Source organism: Heterocephalus glaber, unplaced genomic scaffold (genome assembly GCF_053883595.1).
Source record: "Heterocephalus glaber isolate CG9 unplaced genomic scaffold, H.glaber_assembly_v1.0 deba00001431, whole genome shotgun sequence".
NCBI classification, from domain to species: domain Eukaryota; kingdom Metazoa; phylum Chordata; class Mammalia; order Rodentia; family Bathyergidae; genus Heterocephalus; species Heterocephalus glaber.
Window position 1 is genome coordinate 2,310,234 of NW_028258295.1, and position 27,177 is coordinate 2,337,410.

A 27,177-nucleotide genomic window follows, 5' to 3' on the forward strand; every position below is an offset into this window, starting at 1 on the left:
GCACCAGTCTCTCTGATTGTTTCACAGAAAAGTAACAAGAGGAAAAAAGGGTTGGTTCTGCAGGAAAAGGAGGCTTGGATGGAGTGTAGTTTAATTTGGATTCCTTCCTTTCTCCTTATCAAAGACCCTGAATCAGTGTAGCATCAAGGAGAGAGAATGATTGCTTACTGATAGCCTAGAAAGTGTCAGGCACTGTCCAGGGCTCCTATGTACACCAGCTTATTTCATCTTTACATCTCACTGTGGAGTGGATGGCCTGAGGTCTACACAGCTACCACACAACTCCACCACCCCATTGGGACTCACTTGAAATGCCCCTTCTGCAGCCTCCCTGACCTGAACCCAGGCTAGATCTCCCTGCCCTGTGTCATCATGGCTTCCTATGCCCTTCCAATACTGATTTGCAACCAGTGTGATTAAATAATTAGCTGTAGGATGGATGTTTTCATGAGCCTGTGCAACTGAAATCTGCGTGAGGTCCATGCAAGACCGTGTAGGTCTTGTTCTTTATTGTAATCATAGGACCTGGTACAGTGCTGACAAAACAGCTGAGATCCTACATAATTACGAAGTGTCAGCATGAGTGTATGCACGAATGAAAGGATGGGTGAATAAAAAAACTGGATAAGAACCCAGAACACTGGCTCTTGGAGGCATGTCTAGAGTTTTAGAAGAGCTCTAGTTGTAAGCGTGTGTAAAGGGCCTGGCTGCTGTCACCATCCTGTGGATGCTCACCCATTGTTAGGACAGCTTCAAGATGTTTCTCTAGAAGTGGGGATGAGAGCACTGCTTGGCCATCCTCTTGTACCCACTGTGACTTGTCCTCAGACAGATCTATGAAGTGGCTGGGGATGATGTACCCATCCTGCCAAGGGGCCAAAAACAAGAATCCACTCTTCAGGGGATCTGGGTCAGTAAAAAAGAGTGGATGAGAAGGGAGGAGGAGGAACCAAGACGTGATCATTTTTAGGGAAGCAAAAATAAAATTCTAATGTGGAAAGTGCTGAAAATAGACTGCATGGGCTGCCAGGCTGCATGCAAATCCAATGCTAATTTCTCAGAAATTAATGGCAAGCCCTAACTTCCACATGCCTCGATATGACCCTTGGGGAGGACCTGCTGCAGGTCTCTCTCCACTCCATGGATGAAAGAGCCAAACATGGCCTCTGATGTCTCCTCCTGTGCACCCAACTCTTGCTGCTGCAGTAGAAAAACCTGAGAAGAGGCTAAAAATACTAACAATAGATATTTGATTTCTTCCAGACAAAAGGCCTTGGCATCCACTGGAGGGAGAAGCGTTCAGGCAGCATGTGACTGGTTGGTATGAAATAAATAAATTGAGAAAATAGCATATAATCAACTCTGAGTGCTTGCGGATGAGTGGGGCTGTACAGTCTTTCTCTAATGGACCCTTCCTGGGCGGAGATGAGCTGAAGGCCAGGTGACAATGCCATTTATCAAGTCAGTCGCCTCTCTGCCCTGGCCCCAGGGTATGCTTGTCCTCGGCACTGTTTAGAGACATTCAAGACCTTTCCAGAATACTTGCCCCCCCTCATCCCTTAAAGATTCACTTTAAGCCAGGTATGGTGGCAAAAACCTGCAAATTCAGCACTCTGGGAGGCTGAGTAGAAGGATTGCGAATTCAAGCCCAGCCGAAACAATTTAGCAAGACTCCGTCTCAAAATCTAAAAAAAGAAAAGAAAAAAAGGCTGGGATATAGTTTGGTACAAAGGCTCTGGGTTCGATTCCCAGAGCCTCCACCACTATCCCCCCCCCCCCCCCCCCCGCAATTCACTTTAGGTGCATGGATGCCGGGCAAATCCATTTAGAAAAAGATCCCACATTCCTTCCGGGTGCCTGTGCCCAGGGGGACTCCACAGCATCCCGGGAGCTTCCTTTTCTTTGGGGGTGCTTGGACCTCAGAGACTAAACTGAGGGGCGGGATGCGTTGGAACTGTGCTTCCAGATGGGGAAAGCTTTGGAGTTAATCCGAGATGCTTCCTGGAAGTAGCTACAGGGTTTTTAAAACGAGCTGTGGGATGAGGCTGCAACGGGAGACAGGAAAACAGAAGTGGGTACATGTGAGAGCTGGTTGTGAGGTGCGAGCTGCGAAGGGTAGTATTTCACAGCGCAAAGGAACCCCTTCCCCGCGTGGTGCCCGGGGTGGGGAACCCGGGGAGGGCGGGCCTGTCTCTTTCTGCTCTTTCTTCCCTTCCGTTATTCTCCAGCGGGGCCTCGCAGGCTCTCTTCTGTCTTCCAGGTTGTTCTCCCACGTGGGGGACCCCTTCCTGGATGACCCCCTGCCCCGGGAGTACGTGCTCTACCTCCGCCCCACTGGCCCCTTAGCGCAGAAGCTTTCGGACTTCTGGCAGCAGTCGAAGCAGATCTGCGGGAAGAACAAGGCTCACAACATCTTCCCCCACATCACCCTCTGCCAGTTCTTCATGGTGAGTTGGTGGCCCCTGCCCCCCGCAGCCTGGCTCCCAGCGGCCCCGCTGGCCCCCTCAGACCTGGAGGAAGCGTGAGGGCGCTGGGAAGTGGGTGGATGGTCAGGGATCGGCGTGGTCTCACCCCAGCTCCTCTTGCTCTGTATCTGAGGAGGCCGGGAGCTCCCTGTTCTGGTGCGGCTTTGTGATGACTGCTCCTCTGGCTGGGACATGCCTGACCCTCTGTGGGGATCGCACTGGTCTGAAGCTGGAAGGGTCGAGGAGGTGGCTTCACACTTGTCCACTGTCTCCCCTCTTCGCTCTTGCAAGGGAAGAGAAGAAAGAGACAGCAGGGAATGAGGTGGCAGTCTACAGAGAGGAGCAGCTATTTCAGCCTCTTGACTCTGTCCGGAGCTTTCACTAGATCTTCCTGGAGAAAGTAAAGCTTATCTTTCACACGCCACTATTCTAGTCCATAATCATAGCTATCAGAAGGTTGATTTAAGCTAGGCATGCTGGTGCACACCTGTGATCCCAGAACTCCGTGAGTCTGAGGCAGGAGGATCCCAGGCTCAAGCTCAGCCTGGGCAATTGAGTGATTGACTAAGACCCTCCCTGCTTCAAAATAAAAAATAAAAAAGAGTTGGGAGTGTAGTTCAGTGGGAAGGTCCTGGGCTCAATCCCAGTACCAGGGAAGGAAGGAAGGAAGGAAGGAAGGAAGGAAGGAAGGAAGGAAGGAAAAATTATTTAGCAACCAAATTACATCTGCTTCCTGTAATACATTAAATAAATGTATCTATATAGCTTCCCATGACAGTGAGGATAATTGACTTAGTCACATATCTTTAAGACAAGTGGAATAGTAACATTTCAAGACTTTTTTTTTTTTGGTGGTACCAGGAATTGAACCCAAGGCCTTTGCACAGAGCTACATCCTCAGTCCTTTTTTTATTTTTTATTTTGAGACAAGATCTTGCTGCATTGCCCATGCTGGCCTAAACTTGCAGTCCTCATGCCTCAGTCTAGGATTACAGGTGTGCATCACCAGCCAGATAAATTTTTTAAAAATATATTTTGCTTTGTTTTTTTCCCAGATTCTCATTCTCTCTCTCTCTCTCTCTAAAAAAAAAAAAACCAAGTTCCTAAAACCTTCTCTTTCGCCATTCACTTTGAAAATTAGAGTGATTATCACTTCCTCTTAGTCATGCAGGCTTTCTCAAAAACATTGAGTTTTTGAGACACTCATTTTCCTTCAATGCACTGAGGGTGGGAGGATGATGTCACAGCTCTCAGCCTCATTCTTCCCAGCCATCAGGGGGTGGATGTACAGCCGACTCTGATTGTCTAAAAGGAAGCAGAAAGGTACACATTATGCCAAACAGCAGAAAACAACAACAGTTTATCCTGTACTCATCATGTTCTTCTTCTTTCCTTTTCTTTTGGTTTCTGTTTTTGAGCAAAGAAAATTGCTTTATTTTTTTAAAATTACATATATTTATGATAGTTTGATATGTGTACATAGTGGAATGGCTAAATCAAGCTAATTAATATATATCCATTGCCTTGTGTACTCATTGATGTGTGATGAGAACATTTAAAATCTGCTCTTTTAATCTTTTTTTTTTTCAGTGCTGGGTATCAAACCCAAGGCCTTGTGCATGCTAGGCTAGTGCTCTACTACTGAGCTACTAGAATCTACTCTCAGCAGTGTTCAAGTATACATTACATTGTTACTAACTGTAGTGATCATGCTGTATAGCCGCTCTCTTGAATTTATTTCTTCTCTCTCACTGAAATTTGGAACCCAACCCCAACTCTAATTCTTGCTATCTGCTAAACCTGTCCTGCATTTTGGTGGGGCTCAGCAAGGAGAAAAGGGAAGAGGTAATGCCTTCCCTGTTCAGTTTGCCGGATGGAGAATCTGTGCCTGGATAGTTGGGGGCCAGCCATTCGTCTCCAGCCTCCCAGCAGGAGTAATGGTTTAGGAAATCACTGTTACCAGCCACCAGTCCCTGGGGAAAGCACGTCCAGTGCTAAGGGGCAACAGACTCCAGGTAGCCTGGTCTCTGAGTGACATCTGCTCGTCCCCCCACCAGTGCGAGGACAGCAAGGTGGACGCCCTAGGGGAGGCCCTGCAGACCACCGTCAGCCGCTGGAAGTGCAAGTTCTCAGCGCCCCTGCCCCTGGAGCTCTACACCTCCTCCAACTTCATCGGCCTCTTCGTGAAGGAGGACAGTGCAGAGGTCCTCAAGAAGTTCGCTGCAGACTTCGCTGCCGAGGCTGCGTCTAAAACCGGTAAGCACACAGAGCCCAGCCCAGGCCCTGAGAACCAGACTGGGGAAGGATGTGGATAAGAAAGGGTAGGTGGTGGCTGGGAACAAAGGTAAGAATGGCCAAAGTCCAAATATCCTCTTGGGGTCTCCACCCCAGGGACCCCACCGCCTCCACTGGGCTCCACTTCTTAAAGGCTCTGCCACCTCCCAGTTTCACAGCCGCGGGGACCAAGCCTTCACTTAATACATGGCCTCTGTGGGAACATTTCACCTCCAAGCCATGATGGTTATAGAGGAGCAGGCTGGAGGCGGAAGATAGAGGGCACTGCAGGAGCAGCGCATAGGGCAAGAAATCCGCATGTCCCTTTGATGCCTTGCTGTGCTTCTGACTTCCTGGAGAGACTGCCTACTCCCTAAGACCCCAGCTGGGATGCTCAGTGACTGTTCAGCACTGAACTATAGGTAAACCCTTTGCAGCACCCTGGTTCAGAATTCAGGAGACCACCTTGCTTCCTCCTTGCCCTCCATCCCGCACACAGAAGCGTTTATCTGCGTCTCGATGTTTACTCTGTTCTACTTCATGATAAATCATAAGAAAACCCACTGAGCTAAGACCCTCTAACTTGCTGGAGCTTGCTAGAGAGGCCCCTAATCCACAATCTTCTGTCCAAAAGTGAAATCCCATTGAGAGGTCTCCAGCTCTGCCCATGACAGCTCTTAGTTCAAGCCAACTGAGATGTCCAGTGGCAGGGGTCGCTCACACGGATGCTTGGGGTGTGAGTAGACAAGAGGGAGACGTTTCCAGTGCTCCACTGTGGGGCCGCAGCACAGACAGACAATCCAGGATCAGGGGCCTCTGTTGCTCCCTACCAGTCAGCTGGTAGTTTTTGGACACCAATTATGTGTTTATCAAAAAGGATGCTACAAAGAAGAGAATAAGAAGTAGGTGATGCACACCTGCAATCCCAGCACTCAGGGAGGCTGAGGGAAGTTCAGTCCCAGGCTGGAGAACTTAATGACTTTGGGAGACTGTGTCTCAAATCAAAAAATAAAATAGGGCTGGAGATGTAGCTCAGTGTAGAGGCCTTGGATTCAATCCCCAGTACTTGGGGGAAAAAAAAAAAGAAAAAAGAAAAGGATTTCTCCTGGCCAGAGCAGTTAGGAAGCCAGACTCAGGCACCGTGGTAGGAGCGCCAAGAAGAGTGAGGCTGGTGCAGGTGGCATCTTCAGGGTAGAGAGGAAGCTGGATCAGGATGATGGACGTTGGGCCCCTCCAGGGGAGCAGGTGGCAGGAGAGGGTGTGACGGGAGTGGGGAGGGTTCAAGCTGCACTGTCAGGCCGAGTGTTGGATGCAAAGCTGGAGGAGATACCGATCTTGCCAACTCCGCATTTTGAGGGGTCCAGGGAGGGAGGGAGCTGAGCAAAGCCATGCAGTTTGCTCCAGAGTCTGTTGACCTTCATCTGTGTCCCAGCTGCCATTGTTATCACTGCTGATTCAGTACCAATCCAGACCCTTGTGCTCTGTGTTCCTCTTTACCAGAAAAACCTCAAATAGGGCTCGGGATCCAGGACGAGTCAGATCAGAGATCACTGCAGGATACTAATGCATCTCTGCTCTCAGAAGGAGCTCTTAAAACTCTTTCTGGGAGCTCTGTATTAAAGCGTTTTGCTCACTTCCTTTGCTTTCCGTGGAAGCCCCCCTAATCTACACCCTTTTCCTTAGGGCATCCCTTTCTCCCAGGGACCAGCCTTGGAATTCTGGCATCAGTGCAGCCTGATATTTCACACAAGCTGAATATTTCAGAGAAACAGCATAACAGAGAGCCAAATTATTTCCTGTTCTTAGACCTCAAGGAAATGGCTTTTTTCCCTCTTCCACAGTAGCTATTGTCAGAACCACTAAATCCCCATAAGAACCAAAACCAATGTGGTAGCCACAAAACCCAACTCCTTCACAAATCAGAAAAGCAGGCCCCAGCTAGGTCTGTGGGAGATTTTTAGAGTGCATATGGAATGAGAGGCGGTTAGGCCCTCAATTTCCATGTGGAAATGGGGGAGAGCCAGTCCCTCTCCAAGAATCTGCTGTCACTCTCCAAGAATGCCTGGGAGTTGGGATCGCTGCCTGTGTGACACCCCCTGGTGGTAATTTAGGGAACTGCGTGGCCAGGCGGGGTGTAGCTGGAACAGGTCATGTCTTTGTCCTGGAACTTATGCCTTGGTATCCTAGTTATTGGCACATTGCACTTCCTTCTGCCAGTAGATTGTTATTCTCTATCTCAGGTAGTTTAAGGAGACTCACTCATGTGCATTCATTGATTTGACAACTACTGAAATCCTATGTGACATCTGAGTGCAAGTATGGTGTGGACAAAAAGGATTTCCCCTGGCCAGAGCAGTTAGGAAGCCAGACTCAGGCACTGTGGTAGGAGTGCCAAGAAGAGTGAGGCTGGTGAGGCTGGTGCTGTGAAAGAGAGAAACAGCTTTTGTCTAACCAAGGATCTCCCTCCTTTGTTATTTAAGGAGCAGAAATTATCAGGGAACTTTTGTGTGCTGGTGCTGGTTCTTAAGTCTCCACCATTGCTATGATTGCCACATTCTAAACACTAAATTTTTTCTCCCTTTTTCCAGAAGTACACGTGGAACCTCATAAGAAGCAGCTGCATGTTACTCTGGCTTATCACTTTCAAGCCAGCCACCTACCCACCCTGGAGAAACTAGCCCAGAACATTGATGTCAAACTAGGCTGTGACTGGGTGGCCACCATATTCTCTCGGGATATCCGATTTGCTAACCATGAGGTAATATCTTACTGCAATTCCGATGCTGTCAGGTGCAGGCAAGGATTTGATCAGAACCAGAAGTGCTTGCTTCTGGGCACTGCAGTGAGATGGGCACCAAAGGGGAGCAACAAAGCAAGCACCTGCCCAGAATTTTGTCCAAGCTCTGCCAACTCCCTGGGAACCTTTGAGCATGCATCCCTTTCTCTGGACCCCAAGTGGTTCGTTTAGGTAACATCCCCATGGTTCTGTCTGCCCTGCCAACCTTGGAGGGATGTAGAAATAAAATGAAGAACAGATAGAAAATATGGAAAGAATGAAACATTATATTAAGTATTGGTATTGATAGCAGGCATCATTCTAACCTTAGGTGAGTCAAGGAATACATAAATACAAAAAAATATAAAGACATAATGAAGACCTTTCGCTGATGTCTATCCCATGCAAGGTACCATGGAACATACTTGAATTTTTAAATGTGGTCCTGCCCTCAAGGAGAAGGTCAGACCAATAAGACATGAAAAGAAAACTCAGACCAGTCGTTTTGAGAGTGTGTGCATCCCACTGAGAAGCGTGGGTAGGAAGGCTGAATCCTGTCGCAGGCAGACAGATGGGGAAGATTCTAGCATCTTTCTTTTGAGGGAATCCACATTGCTTTGCAGTCAAGCATGAAAGAGTGATTGATACTGGAAGAATGATATTGTCCTTTTTGTCCTTAAAAACAACCTGAAACACAGAGGCTAAATTGCTGGTCCAAAGATAAAGAGCAAGTAAGGACCAGAGGTAAAGCCTGAGCCTCTCCTCTATTCACAGTTTCCCTTTCTGTGCTTTTAGCTACACAAGATAATCACAGTCTGAAGATAATAAACAAAAAATTCCAGAAATAAACTCCTAAGTTTTAAATAACTTCTAATATAGCATTTTGTTACAATTGCTCTATTTCATGATTAATTACTGTTGTTGAACTTTTACTGTTCATAAATTACAGTTCACTACTATCTGGGATTTCAGGCACCCCCAGCAGGTCTTGGAATGAGTCCCCCATGGATAATGGCGAGCTACTGTAGATGAAAAATTTGTCTTCAAATTTAACTATTTATTTGGCAGTATTTACATTTGTTTTCCCAATTTTTCAGTAGCATAAGAACTGAGATTTTGGTTAGTTTACATGGCCTTTTTTTTTTTTAAACCCTCTCTTTTAGGCTTTTTAACATGAAAAAGAGATGGAACCTCAGAGTTCAGACCAAGCAGCTCTGTTTTAAAAGTGTTAGGAGGAACCAACCCAGAAATCAATCTTCAGGGCTGGGTGTGGTGCCTTGCCAGGGAGGTGCAGCTTTTCAATTTTTTTCTGATGGCAATGTCATATTCTCCTTCTGAGTCATCTGACACAGGTTTCAGAAAAGACAGATAAGCAGACCCAGGCTGAAAATAAGAGTTCTAGAGCCCCTGGAATGAAGTGGAATAAGCCCTAAAGACCGGAGAGGTGTGGTTGGACACTTTCTGAGGGTGAAGGTCAAAAAACATCAATGGTTGATGCAGATGGCCTCTGAAAAGTCACCTTTCTGAGAGAAGAAGGTGCAGTGGAATTTTACAAGGCACATCCTCTAATCAGCACTGCCCTCCAGTTAACTCAGAGGGTGATTGCTTTCTGCCTGACCCACATTCTGCTCAATTGGCAACAAGCGCCCGCATGAATTATTTTCTAAAAATAACATGACCTCTTTTATCTCTTATTTGTAAGAGCTCACTTAGTACTGTTCTTCTGTTGCAGCACTCTTTGGCCCCTATAGACCAGAGACCCTCCCTCTGAGGTCTTGCTATCTTCCAGGAGTCTTTCTGTGTGGGGAGAGACCTTGCCTTCCTCCTCCCTCTCTCTGTCCCCAGGAGGGCGGGCTCGAAGGACTGGGCCAGGGAGGAAACAGATGTCCAGAAAAGGAGATGGACTCAGACAAGCACACTCAGCAAAGCACTGTGACTAATGCCTAGGAAAACTGCAAGAGTCTTAGTTCACAGGGACTTGCAGACGCCTGTTTGTACTTGGCACAGTCTCTTCCACATCAGGGATGACTCTGGACCATGCTGCTTCTGTGTGGTGCACCTTGTCGTGGAAATCTAGAGGAAGGACAGAGTCCTGCAAAACCACACATATAGGAGTCTGGCACCCCTGGCTTCAAATCCTGGCTCCTGGCAGTGATTAGATTCACTTTAACAACTTAAATAATTCTTTAGTCCTAATGTTCTCATCATAAAATGGTGGTAGTGTTTTGATGGACCTTGTCATAAACTAGAATAAGAGGTTGTGTGGCAAGGGCCTTGTTGTGTTAGTCAGCTTTTGGTTGCTTTGATAAAATACCTTGGAAAATTAACATAAAGGTGGAAAGGTTTGTTTTGAACTTATGGTGTCAGAAGCTCCTGTTCATGGTCAACTGGTCCCACAGCTGTGGTCGAGGTGAGGGGGACCTTGTGGCAGAAGGACATAGGGGAGCAAAGCTGCTCATCTCATGGGAAGCAGAGACACAGGGAAACAACCAAAGAGGAAAGAACTGGATATAACCCCAAGGTCATGCCCCCATGATCACTTCTTCACGTAGGCTCCACCTTCTGTTCCTGTCATCTCCTAATAATGCCATCAGATTACAGTTGCATTAATGGATTAATCCACCTGATGAAATTAGAGCCCTCATTGTCCAGTCACTTCCCAAAGCCTGTCAGCTGGCAACCAGGCCTTTAGCACCTGAGTTTTGGGGGGCAGTTCAAATCCAAACCATAACTGGTCCTAATGTAATGTCTAGCACAGTGTGGTTTTAACAAAGAAATCACTGCAGCAGCTTTTATTGTCCCAAAGAATAAAGGACTTCAAGGGTAACGTGGTTCAGTTTGTTATCACATAAGGCCCTGACTACCTATCAGTTAGCAAACTCTAAGGTGAGGGAGGAAAAGCACACCTATGATAGACAGAAATGCTTACAAGCAGATGCCAAACATAAAACAGAAGCATTAGTATAATGTAGTATGAAGTAGGCGTCGTGTCCTGATATCTGTCCCTTAGGCTGAGCCTTTGTATCTGCTTTTGAGGAGTGGGAAGGGGGCGGGGACTTGAGTCCCAGTTATTATTTTATTTCATTTTTAAATTTTTTGATGTTGGAGTCTCAAACATCCTAAGCACATACTCTTCCACTGAGCTCTACCTATAGCCCCACAGGTATCATTTTAGATTTGTCTGGATGCCTCAATTCTTACATTGTTCATTTGATAAGTCAAAGCTACTTATTGTCCAACTATTCTTAGGACAGATTGTCTCCAAATTTTGCTGTGCCTTGATTTTCCTGGGAAAATCTTAGCGTAGAATACTGACCCCTCTAGAGCTGGGCATGGTGGCATACGCTTACAATCCCAGAGTTCCAGAGGCTGAGGGAGGAGGATCGCTGTGAGTTTGAGGCCAGCCTGAACTCTGAACTACATGGTGAGACCTTGTCTCCCCCCCCGCCAAAATATATATATTATATATTATATATCCCCCTCTAAAATGAGTTCTCATGGGCTGGGTATTTAGCTCAGTGGTTCTGCCGCCTGCCTTGCAAGCACAAGGACCCAAGTTCGATCCCCGGTACCAAAAAAAAAAAAAAGAAATGAGCTCTCTGAGTTGCTTTGAACTTTTTATAGGGGAGGCACTACTAGGCCAAAGCCATTATAGGCTGAGACTACTCTGCTGAAGTATCAGAAGAGCATGAGTTTAGACTTGTTTCACTATGACTCTCGGCCTCCCTCCACCCTGTTCCAGGAAGAGGAATGTGTTTGTCACAGATCATCACATTCCCAGCTTTAAGATTTAAGAGATTTTTTTGTGTGAATTTTTTTTTCCTTTAAAAAAAAGAATTAACCCAGCAGAAACCTTCCTGATTTGTTTGGAAAAGTGACATGTGTGTACATGAGGCAGAGGAACAGGAGAACAGAGGTAATCGGAAGGGGCAGGTCCAGAGCAGAAAGATGCTGGAGAAAGAACTGGGGAAAGAAACTAGCACCCAGGAGTCCATAGCAGTCCAACTGGAGCCATAGCAGTCCAGTGGTACGCATGAGCTCTTGCATTGTTGACCTCGTTCTCCGAGATAAACCACATTTTCTAGCTCTCTTCATTGCTTCTGCAGCACCTGTTCTGGTGGGTCACTCTGACGCCAGCAAGCCAACTGGCTCCCAGGCCTCCCAAGCACAGAGCTAGGACTTGGGGTTGGCCGCAAGGATGGATATTACTTGGGAGAGAAGACATTATGCTTCCACAGGAATAAGTATGCCCTTCTGTGTACAGGGCTCTGTCTTAAGGCATCATCTTATATTGTCTCATTGAACTTTTATAGTCCAGGTATTTTTTTACAGATGAAAAAACAAAGTTAAAAATCCAAGGATGGTAACCAGGATATTTACCCTATTAACAGCTTTGGGACAGTAGAAAAGCTAGGAAAACATTCCCATCTTGGTATTCCTTATGAAACAAATAGGATAGGAAATATTTTCCTTACTATTGAGGTCTCCTGCTGCTAATTAAAAAAAAATCAGAGAATGCATCTTTTCTAAGGTACCTTTAGGCCTATGATATTTATATACATCAGGAAAGACAGGCCCCCAAAAGTAGAATAAATCAGCCAAGTGGCATGGCCTTGTGCTTGACCCTAGGGCCTTTTCTGAGCTCAAAGAAGGAAGGCATGGCCACCATCTGCTGTATGAGGAAGGCTGGTTACACTCAGACACATGCACTACTGTCTGTGAAAGATGGTTTTCTTTCAAACCTTTGTTAAAACTGCAACTTTAAAGAAACTCCCTGTTTAAATAGCTGAGGTACAAAGATGGGGACTCCTTCATTCCCAAACCCCTCCTGTAGGAGCAACCCCCACCTGGGCCATCTGTGAGCCCCATTTGAAAGATTCACTTTCCACGAGCTGCATCTGCGAGCTGCTGCCCTGCCTGCCACTGATGGGCCAGGGGAAACTCCATTTACATAGCAGTTGACTCAACTGCCTTTCAGCTTTCAGGTAAGTTTATAAAATGGGTCTCTGAATCCTGAGGGGAAGTGAAGACACAGAGGAAGGAAAATCTGGGAGAAGCGAAATACTTTCTGATAGGAATCCAGAGCTACTCAAGGCCTATCGGCCCCATCCCCATCCAACACCATGTACCATTTATACAGATTCTCACCCTCTAGGCGTTGGAAAATGAGTGTGCTCAAGCTTGGCTCCTCTCCCTTTTTCAGACATTGCAGGTGATCTACCCCTACACCCCGCAGAATGACGACGAGCTGGAGCTGGTGCCGGGGGACTTCATCTTCATGTCTCCCATGGAGCAGACCAGCACCAGTGAGGGCTGGATCTATGGTACCTCCCTGACCACTGGCTGCTCCGGGCTCCTGCCCGAGAACTACATCACCAAGGCTGATGAGTGCAGCACCTGGATCTTTCACAGGTAAGGAGACTCTGACCTTGGCCTGCTCGGTGGAAGCACATTGCTGTGGTAGACTTCAGGAGTGGTGGGGAAGTGGACTCAGTCCTGGACCACAGGGTGGCAGAGACAGGAAGTGGAGCCCCTGGAGAACAAGCTAACTCGAGGCGTGGGAAAAGAGGGTAGTGGACTGTGCCACTCACTGTCCTGCCTGTCGATGTCAGTATTTTCCTGACCGGAGACTAATCGAAAGCTGCCCAGGAATCCACCTCTTTGGCTGATGGGTGATGACTCTTCAGTGCCGGGTCTTCATTGCTTTAGGACCTCTGTCTACCTTGTCCTGGGTCATTACTCCAGCTGGACTGACTCCCACAGCAACCAGGTAGATTCTTGCTGTGACAGACCGACAAACAGCAAAAGGGGCTGCCAGGGTCAGGAGTCCTAACTGTACCCTCACTTGCTAGGTCACCTTGAGCAGGTCCTCAGAGTTGGCACATGCATGCCGAGCCAGCAGGGACTGTGTCTGATCTAACAGGCAGCTGCCAGAACTGTACAGGGGCACATTGCCCCATCCTTCTTTAGAGCCATGCTTTCCACCCATCCCTCACTACTGTTTGGTTCCTGGTCCATACTGGCCCTACCTTCAGAGTGGTCTGTGTTATTTGGCTAGCCCTGTCATGACAGATTAAAATAAGAATAAACAAAATAAATAAATAAAAATAAAATAAGAATAAAAGCACCTTCCCTTTCTTTTTTTTTTTTAGTACCTGGGATCGAACTCAGGTCTTTGCGCTTGCATAGGAAACCACTGAGCTAAATCCCCGGCCCTCACCTTCCCTTTCTTAATGCCAGCATCTCAGAGCCAGCCCTTCCCTGGCACACGTGGGCACCTAGCCAGGGTATGTGTGCTGGTTTGTTTTTCTTCCCTCTTTTTTTGTCACGTGGCAACGTGATTAAGAGGCAGAAACCCTGGGCAGCAGCTGCATGGTGGCCAATACTGTTTTCACTACCACGAAAGAGAGGCAGACAGGGGCAGTTTCTGCAAGTGTTCTGCTTGGAGATAGAAAGGAAAAGAAGTACCCTGCCCTGGTGAGCAACAAGCAGACAAACCACGAATCCAAAGATGGAAAAGAACATTTTCTTCCTTAACAACCTTCCGCCTACAGCTCCGCCCTCTGCTGGCTGTCTGCCCCTCCCCCATCCTACCCAGCCAGCGTCCCCCAGAGGGCTGGAGCCACCTGTGTCTCCAAATACGTGCTTTTTCAGAAATGGTTCTGAAAATCAAAATAAGTTGAATTTTCAATGTCACCATATTATCTGTATAAAAACTAATAAAGCAGAACACAGCCATACACCACCCCATGATGTTTGTTTGGGGCAGTGATGGGACTCACATACGCAGGATAGAGTCCAGTAAAGTTGCATTGCTTTGTGTAGAGTACACTCTATGGTGCTTCAAAACGATGAAATCACCCAGGGACACATTTCTCAGGACAAATGCACATTGTTAAGTGACCGTTGCTGAGAGTATGGATAAACTGAGAGCTGAAGGGTGATTGGTCAGAGGGAGCCCCCAGCTTTCCTGCCTCACTGTGGGCTCCAGATGGGAGCAGAGAATGCATGAGAAGTCCTGCTGACCTGAGTAGTATCCTCCCATGCGTACCCACCTGTCCCTGAGTTAGAGCTAGGGCTGAGCCCAAGTGACTTCTCTCAGCAGGTCACATGGTCTGTATATCACCCTTTACTTTGTGAGGTCGTTTCCAAGAAAACCCATTTGAAATTCACCTACCAGCATCCACAGCCAACCCTGCCAGAGTGGGGAAATCATTCCAATTAAGAATTTGAATTTTAGCCCGTTTTGGTGGTGCGTTCATGTGATCCCAGCACTTGGGAGGCTGAGGCAGGAAGATCACTGTGAGTTAGTTCAAAGCCAGCCTGAGCTACAAAGAGAGACTCTGTCTCAAAAAAAAAAGAAGTGAATTTTAACCAGCAGTCAGTCTTGGATTTAAAGCCCAACTCTCCCATTTATCAGCTGTGTGGCCTTGGCCAGATTATACTGCCTCTCTGAGCCTCTTTTTGTTCACCGTAAAATGAGATAGTTCCACTGCCTGCCTCTCAAGCACAAGGTCCTGAGTTCGATCCCTGGTACCAGAAAACTAAAAAATAAATAAAATGGAGATAATTATCCCACTTACCTAATAGGATTTAGTTTTACGTGGATCTGTCAGGTATGCAACAGCACCAAATATACAATAACCATTAGCATTGAGTGTTCTTTTTCTTCTATCTTGTGTTTACCAGTCCTCACTTCCATGCTCACCAAATTGAATGTCTTTTCCACAAAGCCATCCTGTTTGAGCCGAGGTAGAAATGCTGCACAGAGGCAGCGCCCAGCTCCACTGTGAGACCACCCTCCTCTTGTCCTAACCAGAGACAGACCAGAGCAGGTGGAGCCCAGGGCTGAGCTCTGGCCAGACTGATTGGCCTGCTGGGAACATGAGAGGGCCCTGGTTCAGTGCCCTTCACACCCCTCAGCCCTCTGGGTGCCTCCTAAGGAAATGCGTTCCCACTGGCCCCCTGGGCTGTCCCCCCTGCCTCAGAGTGTCCCGGGTATTTGACAGCTGATGGAGCCCCACTGTGTCCCCTGAAGTGGGAGGACTGCCTGGCCTTTCTAGGCCTGACAGGCCTACTGTGTTCTAGGAAGAAGCCCGCACCTCCAAGGTGCTCGAGAAGAGGTTCTGGGCGTCGGCCTGGCTTCCTTCCTACCCTGCTCTCAACATACAGCACCCACTATTGTCTTCTGGGAACACACACACACACAAACACCCACACACACATGCCGTCTCAGGGGAAGTCAGGTCCTTGGATTGCAGTGACAGGAGAAGAGGAGGCTGATGTTCTCTATGCCAAGTGAGCGGAAGGGGAAGAGAAGCGATCCTATCAGTGTCTTCCCGGCTGTAATAAAGAAATTAGAGACACATACAAGCAGGATGTCAGCCCCATTCCAGAGAACCAGACACTCCTGGGCACTGAAGCTTTGATAAACCAGACAGGAAATCTGAGTTTTCTGTAACTCTGGTATTAGGAGGGTGTCCATATGGAATAAAGGGAAAGGGCTGGCCTGTTCAAATGGCATGAGATGTCCTTGGGCTATAGTTACTGAGATCTGCTCATAACAGGTTTCATTGCCTGCACAACAGTCTTACTGATGCAGCTGCATTACACTCTTGGCTCCAGGTTGTACCCTACACCCCGAGTCAACCACTGTGAAGAGTAGTTTCCAGGCAGGAGTAGTGTTTACAGGTTCTCATAGGCACGGGGCTGAAAATCAGTTTTTCAGGCTATAAGGCCTCTGAGAACTTGGCTTGTAAGTAGAACGAGTCTATCATTTGTAGTTTAAAAGAAGAAAGATGAGGGGACACTTCTGAGAGCCAAGAGGTTGCATAAGCATTAAAATCATATAATTCCTTGAAAAGAAAATCTGCTGAAAACCAGTTAGCTTAATGTTCTTGGGCGACATAAGTTATTTTCAAAAATAAAATTTTAGCCAGCATAGTAATGCACTGCTATTGTCCCGCCACTCATGGAAGTTGAGGCAGAAGCATCATGAGTTCAAGGTTAACCTGGACTTCCACACTGAGATCCTTCCTCAAAAAAATCAAAATAAGGGGCCTGGGATTTAGCTCAGTGGTTCCACCACCTGCCTTGAAAGGGCAAGGAGCAGAGTTCAATCCCCAGTACCCCCCCTCAACCCCCCCCCCCAAAATCAAAATAAGCCGGCCAGGACAGCTTACATCTGTAAGCCCAGCATTCTGGAAGACTGAAGCAGGGGGATCACAAGTTCAAGCCCAGCTTGGGCAATTTAGCAAGCACCATAGGCAACGTGATGGAAAGAGTTAAAAAAAAAAAAATCCTCCTCATCTTATCAGATAGAAATTACCATGGAAAATGTTAAAGGCAAAGGGAGTTGTTCAAATTTCATTTGAACCATAAAAATAGCTGGAAACGGTGGTACATAATTGATACCTCATTATTCTTTAACATGCCTTTGGTGCCAGCCATGCCTGTGACATCCTAATAAGCACAAAGTCATTGGACCCCATCCCTTCCCAGGGGATAAAAGCATCTGTTCTCCATACAGAAGTCTACTTACTCGTCACTTATTAGCTGCAGGACTTCAGTATAAAACAAGATGTTCTTCCCCGGGGGTGGGTGCACCCTGCTCAGTCTGTCCAAGCACTGTGCTACCCAGGGAGTATGTGCTGCTTCTTCCCATCAGCCTGAAATGCAGGTGACTTGTGGCCAGACAGTTTAACATTTTCCTCATCTTCCTCTGCAGTTCGTACTCCATCTTAAATACAGCATCGTCCCACTCGCTTACATTTGGTGATGGTGTGTTAGAGAGGCGGCAGTATGAGGACCAGGGGCTCGGGGAGACAATGCCTCTCACTATCATCTGCCAGCCCATGCAGGTAAGACTGGTGTGTGGGGTCACAGCCTCGAGTCTAATCGTGACATGCTGAGAACCGATTTATTAAGTGTCAGCATTGTGCTTGCTGCCCCCAGAGGGTCCCTGACCTCTTGATACAGCACCCAAGATCATAGAAAAGGTTAGGAAGAGTCAAGTGAGTAGTGCTAATAATGACCACCAGCATTTGAGTCTGGGCTAGCAAGGAAGGTTGTTCCACAGAGAAAGGAGATTTTTCTCTCTAAAGTAGCAATAATCCCCACAGTTCTATCTGCTTTGTATATTGTTGTGAAAATTAAGGACAATAATAAAATAAGGCTCTTAGCACAATAGCATAGGGTGAGTGAGTGCTCCATATATGTTACCTTCTCCAAGAGAGGTCAGGGAAGAGAGTAGAGAGGAGTAGTTGTTGAGCAGTATGAACAGAGGTGAGTTGAAAGTTCAAGCATTGTGAGGATGAGAAGAGCAGAACACTTTGGATGGAACCAGGGATGTGAGTTATGGAAGGGTAGGAAAGGAGATGGAAAAGTTCCTTCTCCCAATGCACACATCACCTTTGTCAGGACAACTAGAAGCTAACAAAAGAGCTCACTGCCATGGACCTCGAAGCACCAAGAAAACTGAAAACAGCAGACTATCATTAAGAAGGAACAGAAACATCTGTAAGGTTCCACCAGCAGTCATAGAAACCAAAAGCACGTGGATCTGCCTTTGACTAGACTTGCCTATTTCGTCATTCAGGAATAGCTGTTCTCCCTAAACCATTTCTGAGAACATCAACATCTATGTAGTCAGACAGCAGAGCCCACATGGTGATTAGAATAGGCAAAACCAGGCTTCACAGCTGGAGTAGACAGCACTAAATATAAAAGAGCCATTGGCATCATGACTATTCTTTCTTTCCATAGGACCCAAAAGGTCCTTAAGTCATCACTACATTTTAGAGATGTGACAGACACATTTGTAACAATAGAAGTTCTTGGTCCCTGAAGAAGCTAATGAAGTATACCTTTAGGGGAGAAAGCTATCCCACTGGATGACTACATTAATGGCTAGTTTTATCTCTGAGCTTTAACTCAGTTGGCCTGCCTTTGTGTTTTAGTAGTGACAAAATGCTACTCCTACTGAAAGTGGCAGCCATAATACTACTTTCAGACACCCCCCTTGTTTTTCGTACTAGAAATTGAACCCAGGACTTGATGCATGCTAGATTCCCAGTCCCTTTTACTTATATTTTGAGACAGGGTCTCACTAAGTTGCCCAGGCTGTCCTCAAACTTGGAATCTTTCTGTCTCAGATTCCTAAGTAGCTGGGATTACAGGAGTACATCATTGTATCTGGATCATAACCCTTCTTATTTGACAAAACACCTGCAGTTTGTCTCATTTGAGCTTCAGAATAGCTTGTGAGGTCAGTAGCATGGGTCTTAAAAATCCTTATTTTACAAACAGCCAATCTAAATCCAAGGTTCTCAGGGGTTTTCTAAAGCTTCACCTTTGCAAAACTTCAGGTCATGTCTATGGAGCCATGTGCTCCTTTGGGATTCACTTTTCTTCCTCTGCAGCCTCTGAGAGTCAACAGCCAGCCCGGCCCTCAGAAGCGGTGCCTCTTTGTGTGTCGGCATGGAGAGAGAATGGATGTTGTTTTTGGGAAGTACTGGCTGTCTCAGTGCTTTGATGCCAAAGGTGAGTGCTGTAGACCCCCTTATCTGTGGTTTTACTCTGTGGTTCCAGTTGCCCCTAGTCAGCCACAGTCTGAAAATATTAAGCGGAAACTTTCAGAAACAAACAATTCATAAGTTTTAAATTGCACTCCATCTTGAGTAGTGTGATAAAATTTCATACCATCCCATTCCTCCCAGCCTAGGTGAATCATCTTTTTCCAGTGTATCCACACTGTGTATGCTGCCCACCTGCTAGTCACCTACAAGCCATCTTGGTTATCAACTCTACTGTCACCATATCACAGTACTTATGTCCAAGTGACCATTATACAGTAGACTAATGTCATTTGCCCCATCATACAGACATTATACTCTTCCACATCATCACAAGAAGGGTGAGCACAGTATGATAAGATATTTTATGAGGGAGAGAGACCACATTTACATAAATTTTATTGCCATATATTATTATCATTGTTGTTTTATTATTGTCCTCTCACTGTGCCTAAGTTATGAATTAAATTTTATCATAACTTTGCTTGTGTAGAAAAGAATACAGTATATACAGTGTTCAGTAGTAATATTTGGTTTCAGGCATCCATTGAGTGTCCTGGAACTCACCATCTGCATATAAGGGGAACTACTGTACTGTAGTGGGTTGACCTGGTGAACTGGCATACTGACCATGGCCTCTAGGGGGCATAGGCAAGCTACATTTGCCTACCTGGAGTCATTTATGAGTTTGAATACTATTAGAGGATGCCTGTAATCTGTTAAGTCCTTCCTGATTGTCTTGGGTCTTAAGGAAGAGCTAAGTCTTCTTGTCTCCATTGTATAAACTGAGGCACAAGAGACCGAAGAAATGTGTTGCCTATGCTCATATGACAAGGTCAATCTCAGGGACATGTCATGATTCCATGGTCAGAGACTCCTCCATTAAATCATCCTGGCTCATCTAGTTCCCCTTGCACTGTAGTGGCATTTTAAGATAGGTATCAGAAAATTCCACCTGGTTTACAGTGTCTGGTTGTTATTTTCACTTAGAAACTATCTCTTGTCACTTTCGTCAGCAGAGCAGAGGAGTAGATTCCACACCAGTCAACTGAATAAAAAGTATCAGATTCAATGTTGTAGATCGGCTGCTAAGAGCTTGATTCAGAAAGGAAGCAGTGTCAGGATCAACAAGGCAAGTCCTAAGAACAAGAAACTCACTCAGCCTTTGTCCAACCTTTCCTTCCAGGCCGCTACATACGCACCAACCTGAACATGCCTCACAGCTTACCTCAGCGGAGTGGTGGCTTCCGGGACTATGAGAAAGATGCTCCAATCACAGTATTCGGGTGCATGCAAGCAAGACTAGTGGGTAAGTGTCCCGGAGTGACTGACCAGGATTTCCTGGCTCCTTCTTCAAAAGACTAGTGCCAAGAGTGTGTCAGGATACTTCCAGGGACCTTCCATAACTTTCCAACAGTGATTGATGTATTTCTTCAGTTCAAAAGGGACCTGTTCCACAACCATTAGGTTCCCGGTGCTGGCTTGGTTTATCAAAATGAACAACCTGTGGTCCCTGTTCAGGAGCATGGTGGGGAAGGTCACACTTGGTTTACTTATAACACTGGAGTGACAGACACATCAGCTTCTGACCACAGCACCTGACAATATAACCCTAAGGAAAGAGCTAGGATGAGGAGGAAAGAGCCCAGAAATTGTAAAATTTACAGAGGCCAGTTAATGCTTTATGACACTCAGTTCTTTGTGGCCCTGCTCCATACCAGCCATGCAGAGACAATGCCTTGTGCTGTTCAGCCATTTCACAGATACTTATTGATCACTTACTTTGTGTAAGTTACTGGGCTAGGTATCGAGGGCCCAAGTGTGAGTCTGTGAGAAACAAACATATATGTGGATAAAGATCATGCAGTATGGACACTGAATAATAAGACTATGCACCGAATACTGTCGGAGTACAAATTTTAAAAATTTTTAGAAAATTTAAAAATTTTCTAAGAGGAGAAGAGAGGCGAGCTGGGATGTGAAGAGAGAGTAGCCAGGAGAATGAGCAGGAGGAAGAGAAGGGTGTTTGTAGGAGAAAAAGCATTGTAAACAAAATCACAGGAGTAAGAAATAGCATCAAGGCGACAGGGAAAACAAACTTTCTTGTTTCTAGAGCATAAATTGTGAGGCCAAGCAAGAGACAGGATGCCAAGATAAATAAAGACAAGTTCACAAAAGACCGTGGCCACCATATTAAGGTATTGATTTACCTGGTAGAGAAAATAAGTAGATTGTATGAAGCAAACATTAAAGCATCAGATGTTGAGATTTATCTCTGGCATCCAATATGACCAGTTGAGATTTTGGTTAACACAGCATGAAATTAAAGCAAGGTCTAATTTTCCCTTCCTTATAATAGAGAGATTAGAATATTGTCCTGTTTGAAGTCAGGGCATTGCTTTGTTTCTAGGTTTCCCTTAAGAGGACATTTTGCTACTTGTAGCCACTAAAGAGAAGGTATGAGAAAAATAAGAAGGGGCCTGTTGCTTGGCATCTCCTATAGGCACTCTGGTGAGGGGATTTATTGGAAACAAGGCTAACACTACTGGATCTATGTGGGCTGCACTGGATGAGAGAAGTCCACTGGGTCTGCTTGGAAACACATTACACTGAGGGTCGAGCTGAGTCCAGGTAAATCTAACAGACTGATTCTCCATGATTTTCCTTGCAGGAGAAGCCTTGTTAGAAAGCAAAACCATCATCGATCACGTCTATTGCTCACCATCCCTACGCTGTGTTCAGACCGCACACAATATCTTGAAAGGTGAGATTCTCAGGTTGACAGAAATCCATTAGTCTCTCATCTCCAGACACCTAATTATTGTAGTGTTGTGGGATACTCACCAATTGAAAGCTTTGAATCTGGAATTGTGAACAAGGATTCTTTCACAAGATGACTGATCTTGCACAAATCACAAACTCATGCACTAGCGCCATAAGCCAGACAAAAGAAAGTATACTAATAATGTTTTTCCTGAGAATTGAAAGCTTTCTTGAATGAGCTGTAGGCTTGCAAAATCTTTAGAGCTTGTAGAGCAGTGATGCTTTCTTTGTACTTAGGTAGTCAAATAGTTTTTCACTTGGCTTTGATCTGTTGTTTGCCAGTAATTTATAGCCACAGTGGTGCTGCTGGAGTCTCATATCTTGATCATCCTTGTTTCTTTAGTTAATAAGAAGAACTTTAAAAGTGCCACTGCCATAAAGATACTCAACTTTCACCCTAAAATCCATACAATTTTGTGGTACAAAGATCTCTATTCTCATTTCATTAGACAAAAAACCGGGGGGAAAAAAGATTTGTATCAGAAAACAAAAGAGGCAGAAATAGACAAGCCAGTAAAGAATTTGACACTATATGAGTCTTCAATTCTTTAACCTTAAGTAAACTTTCCCTTCCCTACAGAAGCATTTATGTGTTAAATTTGCACAGAGAAACTGGACCAAATGCAATATAAAGAAAGCTAAGCTAAGGGGCAGGGATTTAGCTCAGTGATTCTGGCACCTGCCTCACAAACACAAGGTCCCGAGTTTGATCCCTGGTACCAAAAAAAAGAAAGCTAAGCTAATATAAAGGGACAATTCATACTCTGAAGGTAATCACAGTCCAGTGAAACACAGCACTTCTGCACTGGTCCATAAAACATTAGGTTTTCTGATAGAGAAAATAAATAATTTATGTGATATTTAAATATAATTTAAGCTGCGGAACAGTTGTGGATGCTAGGAGACTAGCTAAGTTTTTTGATAAGATGGTCATAGAATTTACTTTAGAAAGAGAAATCATAATTGTCACAAAATTGAATAAACTATCAATGACTCATGGGTTTTTTTTCCTCTTAAATCAGACATGACTTAAAGCCAGCATTTATTCCAGAGGTGTAGCCTGAGTATTAAACTCGTGTGTTGGTAAAATACAAAAATTATAAGCTTTGTCCAAATCCACATGCTTCCCACTTTCTGTCAGCTATATATAGCATCTAGTAGGGAAAAGAATAACTGCCTTAGAATTTTTATAGTAGTTTGGCCTATAATTTGTTTTCCACTGAGAACATAATGGCATTTCCTTCGTCTTCATTTTATTTTATTTTACCTCTAAGGTTTGCAACAAGAGAACCACTTAAAGATTCGTGTGGAGCCTGGTTTATTTGAGTGGACAAAGTGGGTTGCCGGGAACACGTTACCTGCATGGATACCTCCATCAGAGTTAGCCGCAGCCAACCTGAGTGTTGATACAACCTACAGGTAACCCCTGAAACTGCTGCTGCCCAGAGCCAATGTGAAAACACCTTCCACATTGTCACTAGGCCAAGTTGATCAAGCAGATTAAGGGCCAGCCAGCCTGTGAACTTGTCAGTAATGGTGGAAGTGAAACTGATTTCAGAAGCCAAACAAATAAAGCCAGCATGCCATTGTATTTAGCATTAGTATGACTGATACTTCTCACTCCAACCTTCTCCTGTGTTGGCTTTTCTGATTTTATTATGTCTAGCTTAGTCTAATAACCATTTTGCATTCCAGGAACATGCATCAGCTAGGGATAATGTAGTCCAGAAACTCGGAAGACCAGGGAGGTGACGATGTCTTGCCTTGAATTTCCACTTTTAATTTTCCAAAGCATTTTTAGCTCTCTATCCTGTGCTCATTTACTATTGCTATAATCCTGTAATGTGAAAAGGCCACTTTTAAAAATTTTTTGTGTTACTGAGGATGGAAGCCAGGGCTTTGCACATACTAGGGAAGCGCTATGCCATGGAGTTACATTCCCAGCCCAGCAAGCCATTGTTAATCTATAAAGCAGTTCAAGTGACTCACCTAAAGTTATACATTTAGTGAGTACACAAAAAAGTCATAATGATGACAAACATTTATTGACCAATTTCTGCTTCTCAAGTATTATGTAATATGCTTTACAGTCATTCTCAATCCTTTTCTGTTGATTTTTTTTTCCCTTAGATTAGTAGCCTCTCTATGATGGAATTTTTTTAAAAAGTGTAGATTCTGAACAGGTTAATAACCCACATGTATACAATTAACAATTAATTGACAATATTATTGTTACATTAGCTATCCTAAACTCACTCAACATTTGTAAAATCTCTGCAAAGGGACAGTCATAGCCGTGTAGTGGGAAATGAAACTGATGTTTCTTCGAGTAGAATTTGGAACAAGTGACCAAAATAAACACAACTTTCTTCCTTGTAGTATCTGTCATTTCAAGTACCTACCCAAACCACAAATGCAGCAATATGAGTTTCTGGCTAAGGAAGGAGAGAATATCTATTTTTCCCCCCATACTCATTTTTCTGCTCTGCAGATAAGACCTCAGATAATCTGATTGCTTGATCGCGTGCTACTTCTTCTTGCCTTCAAGGAATCTGAAGTCCTCAAAAATAAAATTAAATCAGTCACTCAGGCCCCCTACTAATAGACTTCACGTTTTGTTCTCTGGCCACTGTTTGCTGTCTTTGACGGGGGTGTCCTTGAGGAATAAATTGTTGTCTGCAGCCCAGCAGGCATCCTCCCTCTGGCCAGAAAGAGGTTGAGTTGCTGCCAATATTGGTGAAGTGAGTTCATCCCTCTCCATCCAGCCCCATCCAGGCCAACACAGGCTGACTGTGGATGTGTTCAGCTCCCCATAGATGAATCTGCAGCGCTTCCCAAGCTGGACTGGAAGCTCCCCAGGGCTTGCACACCCAGGTGCACACAGACCACACACCTCACCAGCAGGGCAATCAGAAGAAGGAATCCTGGGGACTTGGGGACCAAGACATGGTTCTTATTCCATATTTCCTTTTCCTCTTCAGCAAATCAGAATTTAATTCAACCATATTTTGTTTGGGATGGGGCCAGAGAGATGAAGCCTCTAATTCTACAAATCAGTTGAGAAAGCCAAAGTTAAAAGCATGTGAGATACATGGTCCTAGACTGAAACTTTCCCTGAAGTTAATGATGCCAAATGAACAGGCCTTTTTTTTTTTCCAGATTATATTTTTCTTTGTTTATTATAAGAACAGGAATTATATTTTTTCATAGCTATGTCTCCATCACTTAGGTCACAATTAGGCACTTAACAGGTGGTCAGTATTTGTTAAATAAATTTTTTTTAAATTTATATATTAATTGGTACATTTTAGGTATACAATACATTTACATTTATCTTTGGGTGTTTGTACCTGAACACGATGTATCTTAGTTCTTATTTTTTTCCCCATTACCTATGCGCCCTTCACCCCCACCACCCTTCCCTATTTACATAGACTTTGTTTCCATTTTTTTTTTCTTTCTCATAATTTTTCCTTTCCTTTCTTCCCTTTCCCCTTCCCCTCCCACCACCCCTCCACCTTTGGACCTTTTCCTATTTCAAATTATCAATTATTCATTTTAATCATTTTAACCCTTGTTTACACTATCAGTTTCTCACTCTAGAGAAACTATTTGGTATTTACACATGTGTGTCCTATTTATTTCACTTAAGAGTATGGCCTCAATATGCATCCATTTAGCTATAAATGACTCTAGTTTCTCATTCTTTATGGCTGAATAGTACTCCATTTTATGAAAAAACCACATGTTCTTTATCCAGTTTCCAGTTGATGAGCACTTGGGCTTGAACAAGCCTTTTGAAATGAGTCAGTGATGCCCAGATGATAGAGGCACATGGTGATGGGAGGAGAAACAACCCCTGAGAGCCAGGGTAACAGGAGTCAAGTGCACTCTCTCTAAAGAGCCCTGTCACCTTTCAACAGGGCCCAGCAGAAAACAGGAGGGAGGAGGCCCTGGAAGTCAGGTTAGGGAAACTTACGAGACTGCTGACTCATATCCAATCATATCCACAGGCACAAGACCAGCCTAGGGGCTGGGGGTAGATAGCAGGCACTGTTCTGGGAAGCTAGCAGGTCAGCAAGGCAGAAAAAAATGGGCCCTGACACTTGGGGAAGACAAGGGGCTGAGGGAGGGTATCAGTCTGGAGTGCTGAAGGGCAACAAATCAAGCTTTGGGTTGGGCTCAAGCCAGAGGCCTGCACCAGAGCAAGTAGGGATTGGAGAGTGGACAAGGAAGAGGGCTTTACTACAGGTGCTGTGAACCTAGAGGACTGAGTACCAAATCTGGTGGTGGTTGGAAGACCACTTGACTCAGCGGACAGTACAGGATCCTGCAGGTGTGGCTGGCTGTCCTATGCCCATCAGGAGTGGTCAGACTAGAGCCATTCAGAGATTCAGCTTCAAGGTGCTGAGAAAGACCAAAGGCAAGAACTGATCAGTAGGATCTAGATTCCAGCATCCATCCTGTTCTTCATTTACATAAATCCCATCCATCCCAATATGGTCTCACCCTTGAAAAGACTCAGTGAACCATACATATAAAGTGCCCAGGACATTCCCAGCAATATGTAGAGGGTGGGGCAGCTCCATAGAGACCAAGGGATGTAAACAGTAATGGGACTGGATGAGAGGTTGGAACGGGGAGAGAAAGAATTTGCCTTAGAACAAAGAGGTCCAGCCCTAACTTGTGGTGATTTGTGTCTCTACCTGTCCCCAGGGTAGGGTGAGATTCAGGGGCTGTTTCCCAGGAAAAATACCAGGCTAAGAGATTAGACAAGCATAGGTTTTCTTTCACATGGAACGATATCATCCCTCCTCTACACAGTAAAGCCAACTGTACTGAAAGGCAGCCTGACGAGGGCACTGTCAAAAGCTTTCCGGCATGAAGGATCAGCTCACAGGCCAGACCTAAGACCCAGATTCAAGTCTAGACTCTTAAGAGTTGCAAACAGTGTAAGCAAGTCAACTGTTGCCTTTTGGAGCCTCAGTTTTGTCATCCTGAAACTTGGGAGTCACAAAAGTGGTGCTGGGAAGATCATACTGAAAGAATGCAGGCAGGGTGCTGGCACAGGGCCTGATGCGTGAGAATCTCTCATAAATGTTCTTCTAGTACTAATAGCAGCAGTAGTAGAAACGTACTCTGGTGCATGCCATGTAAATTTTACTTCGAGAACATACTGACCGCCTGCACCAGGCACCACACACCCAGCAGTGAAAGGTATAATGAGAAAATAGTTTAAAGGACATAAGTACTCTCAAAGAACAAG

The 27,177-nt window shown here is 45.2% G+C and overlaps 1 protein-coding gene across 6 annotated transcripts in view; it reads left to right on the forward strand.

Annotated features, from left to right (window-relative positions):
- Positions 1-27,177, forward strand: part of Ubash3b (ubiquitin associated and SH3 domain containing B) — a 158,196-nt gene that overhangs the window by 122,262 nt on the left and 8,757 nt on the right. For 2 of the 6 annotated variants that reach the window (XM_087212574.1, XM_004870909.3), the window contains exons 2-11: positions 1,264-1,317; positions 2,261-2,447; positions 4,523-4,721; positions 7,328-7,497; positions 12,719-12,927; positions 17,243-17,375; positions 18,936-19,056; positions 20,275-20,397; positions 21,760-21,852; positions 23,186-23,330. In XM_087212574.1, coding sequence (XP_087068700.1) covers positions 1,264-1,317; positions 2,261-2,447; positions 4,523-4,721; positions 7,328-7,497; positions 12,719-12,927; positions 17,243-17,375; positions 18,936-19,056; positions 20,275-20,397; positions 21,760-21,852; positions 23,186-23,330 — 1,434 coding nt within the window. The other 4 variants (XM_004870908.4, XM_021249040.2, XM_087212573.1 and 1 more) reach the window with 3 other exon arrangements.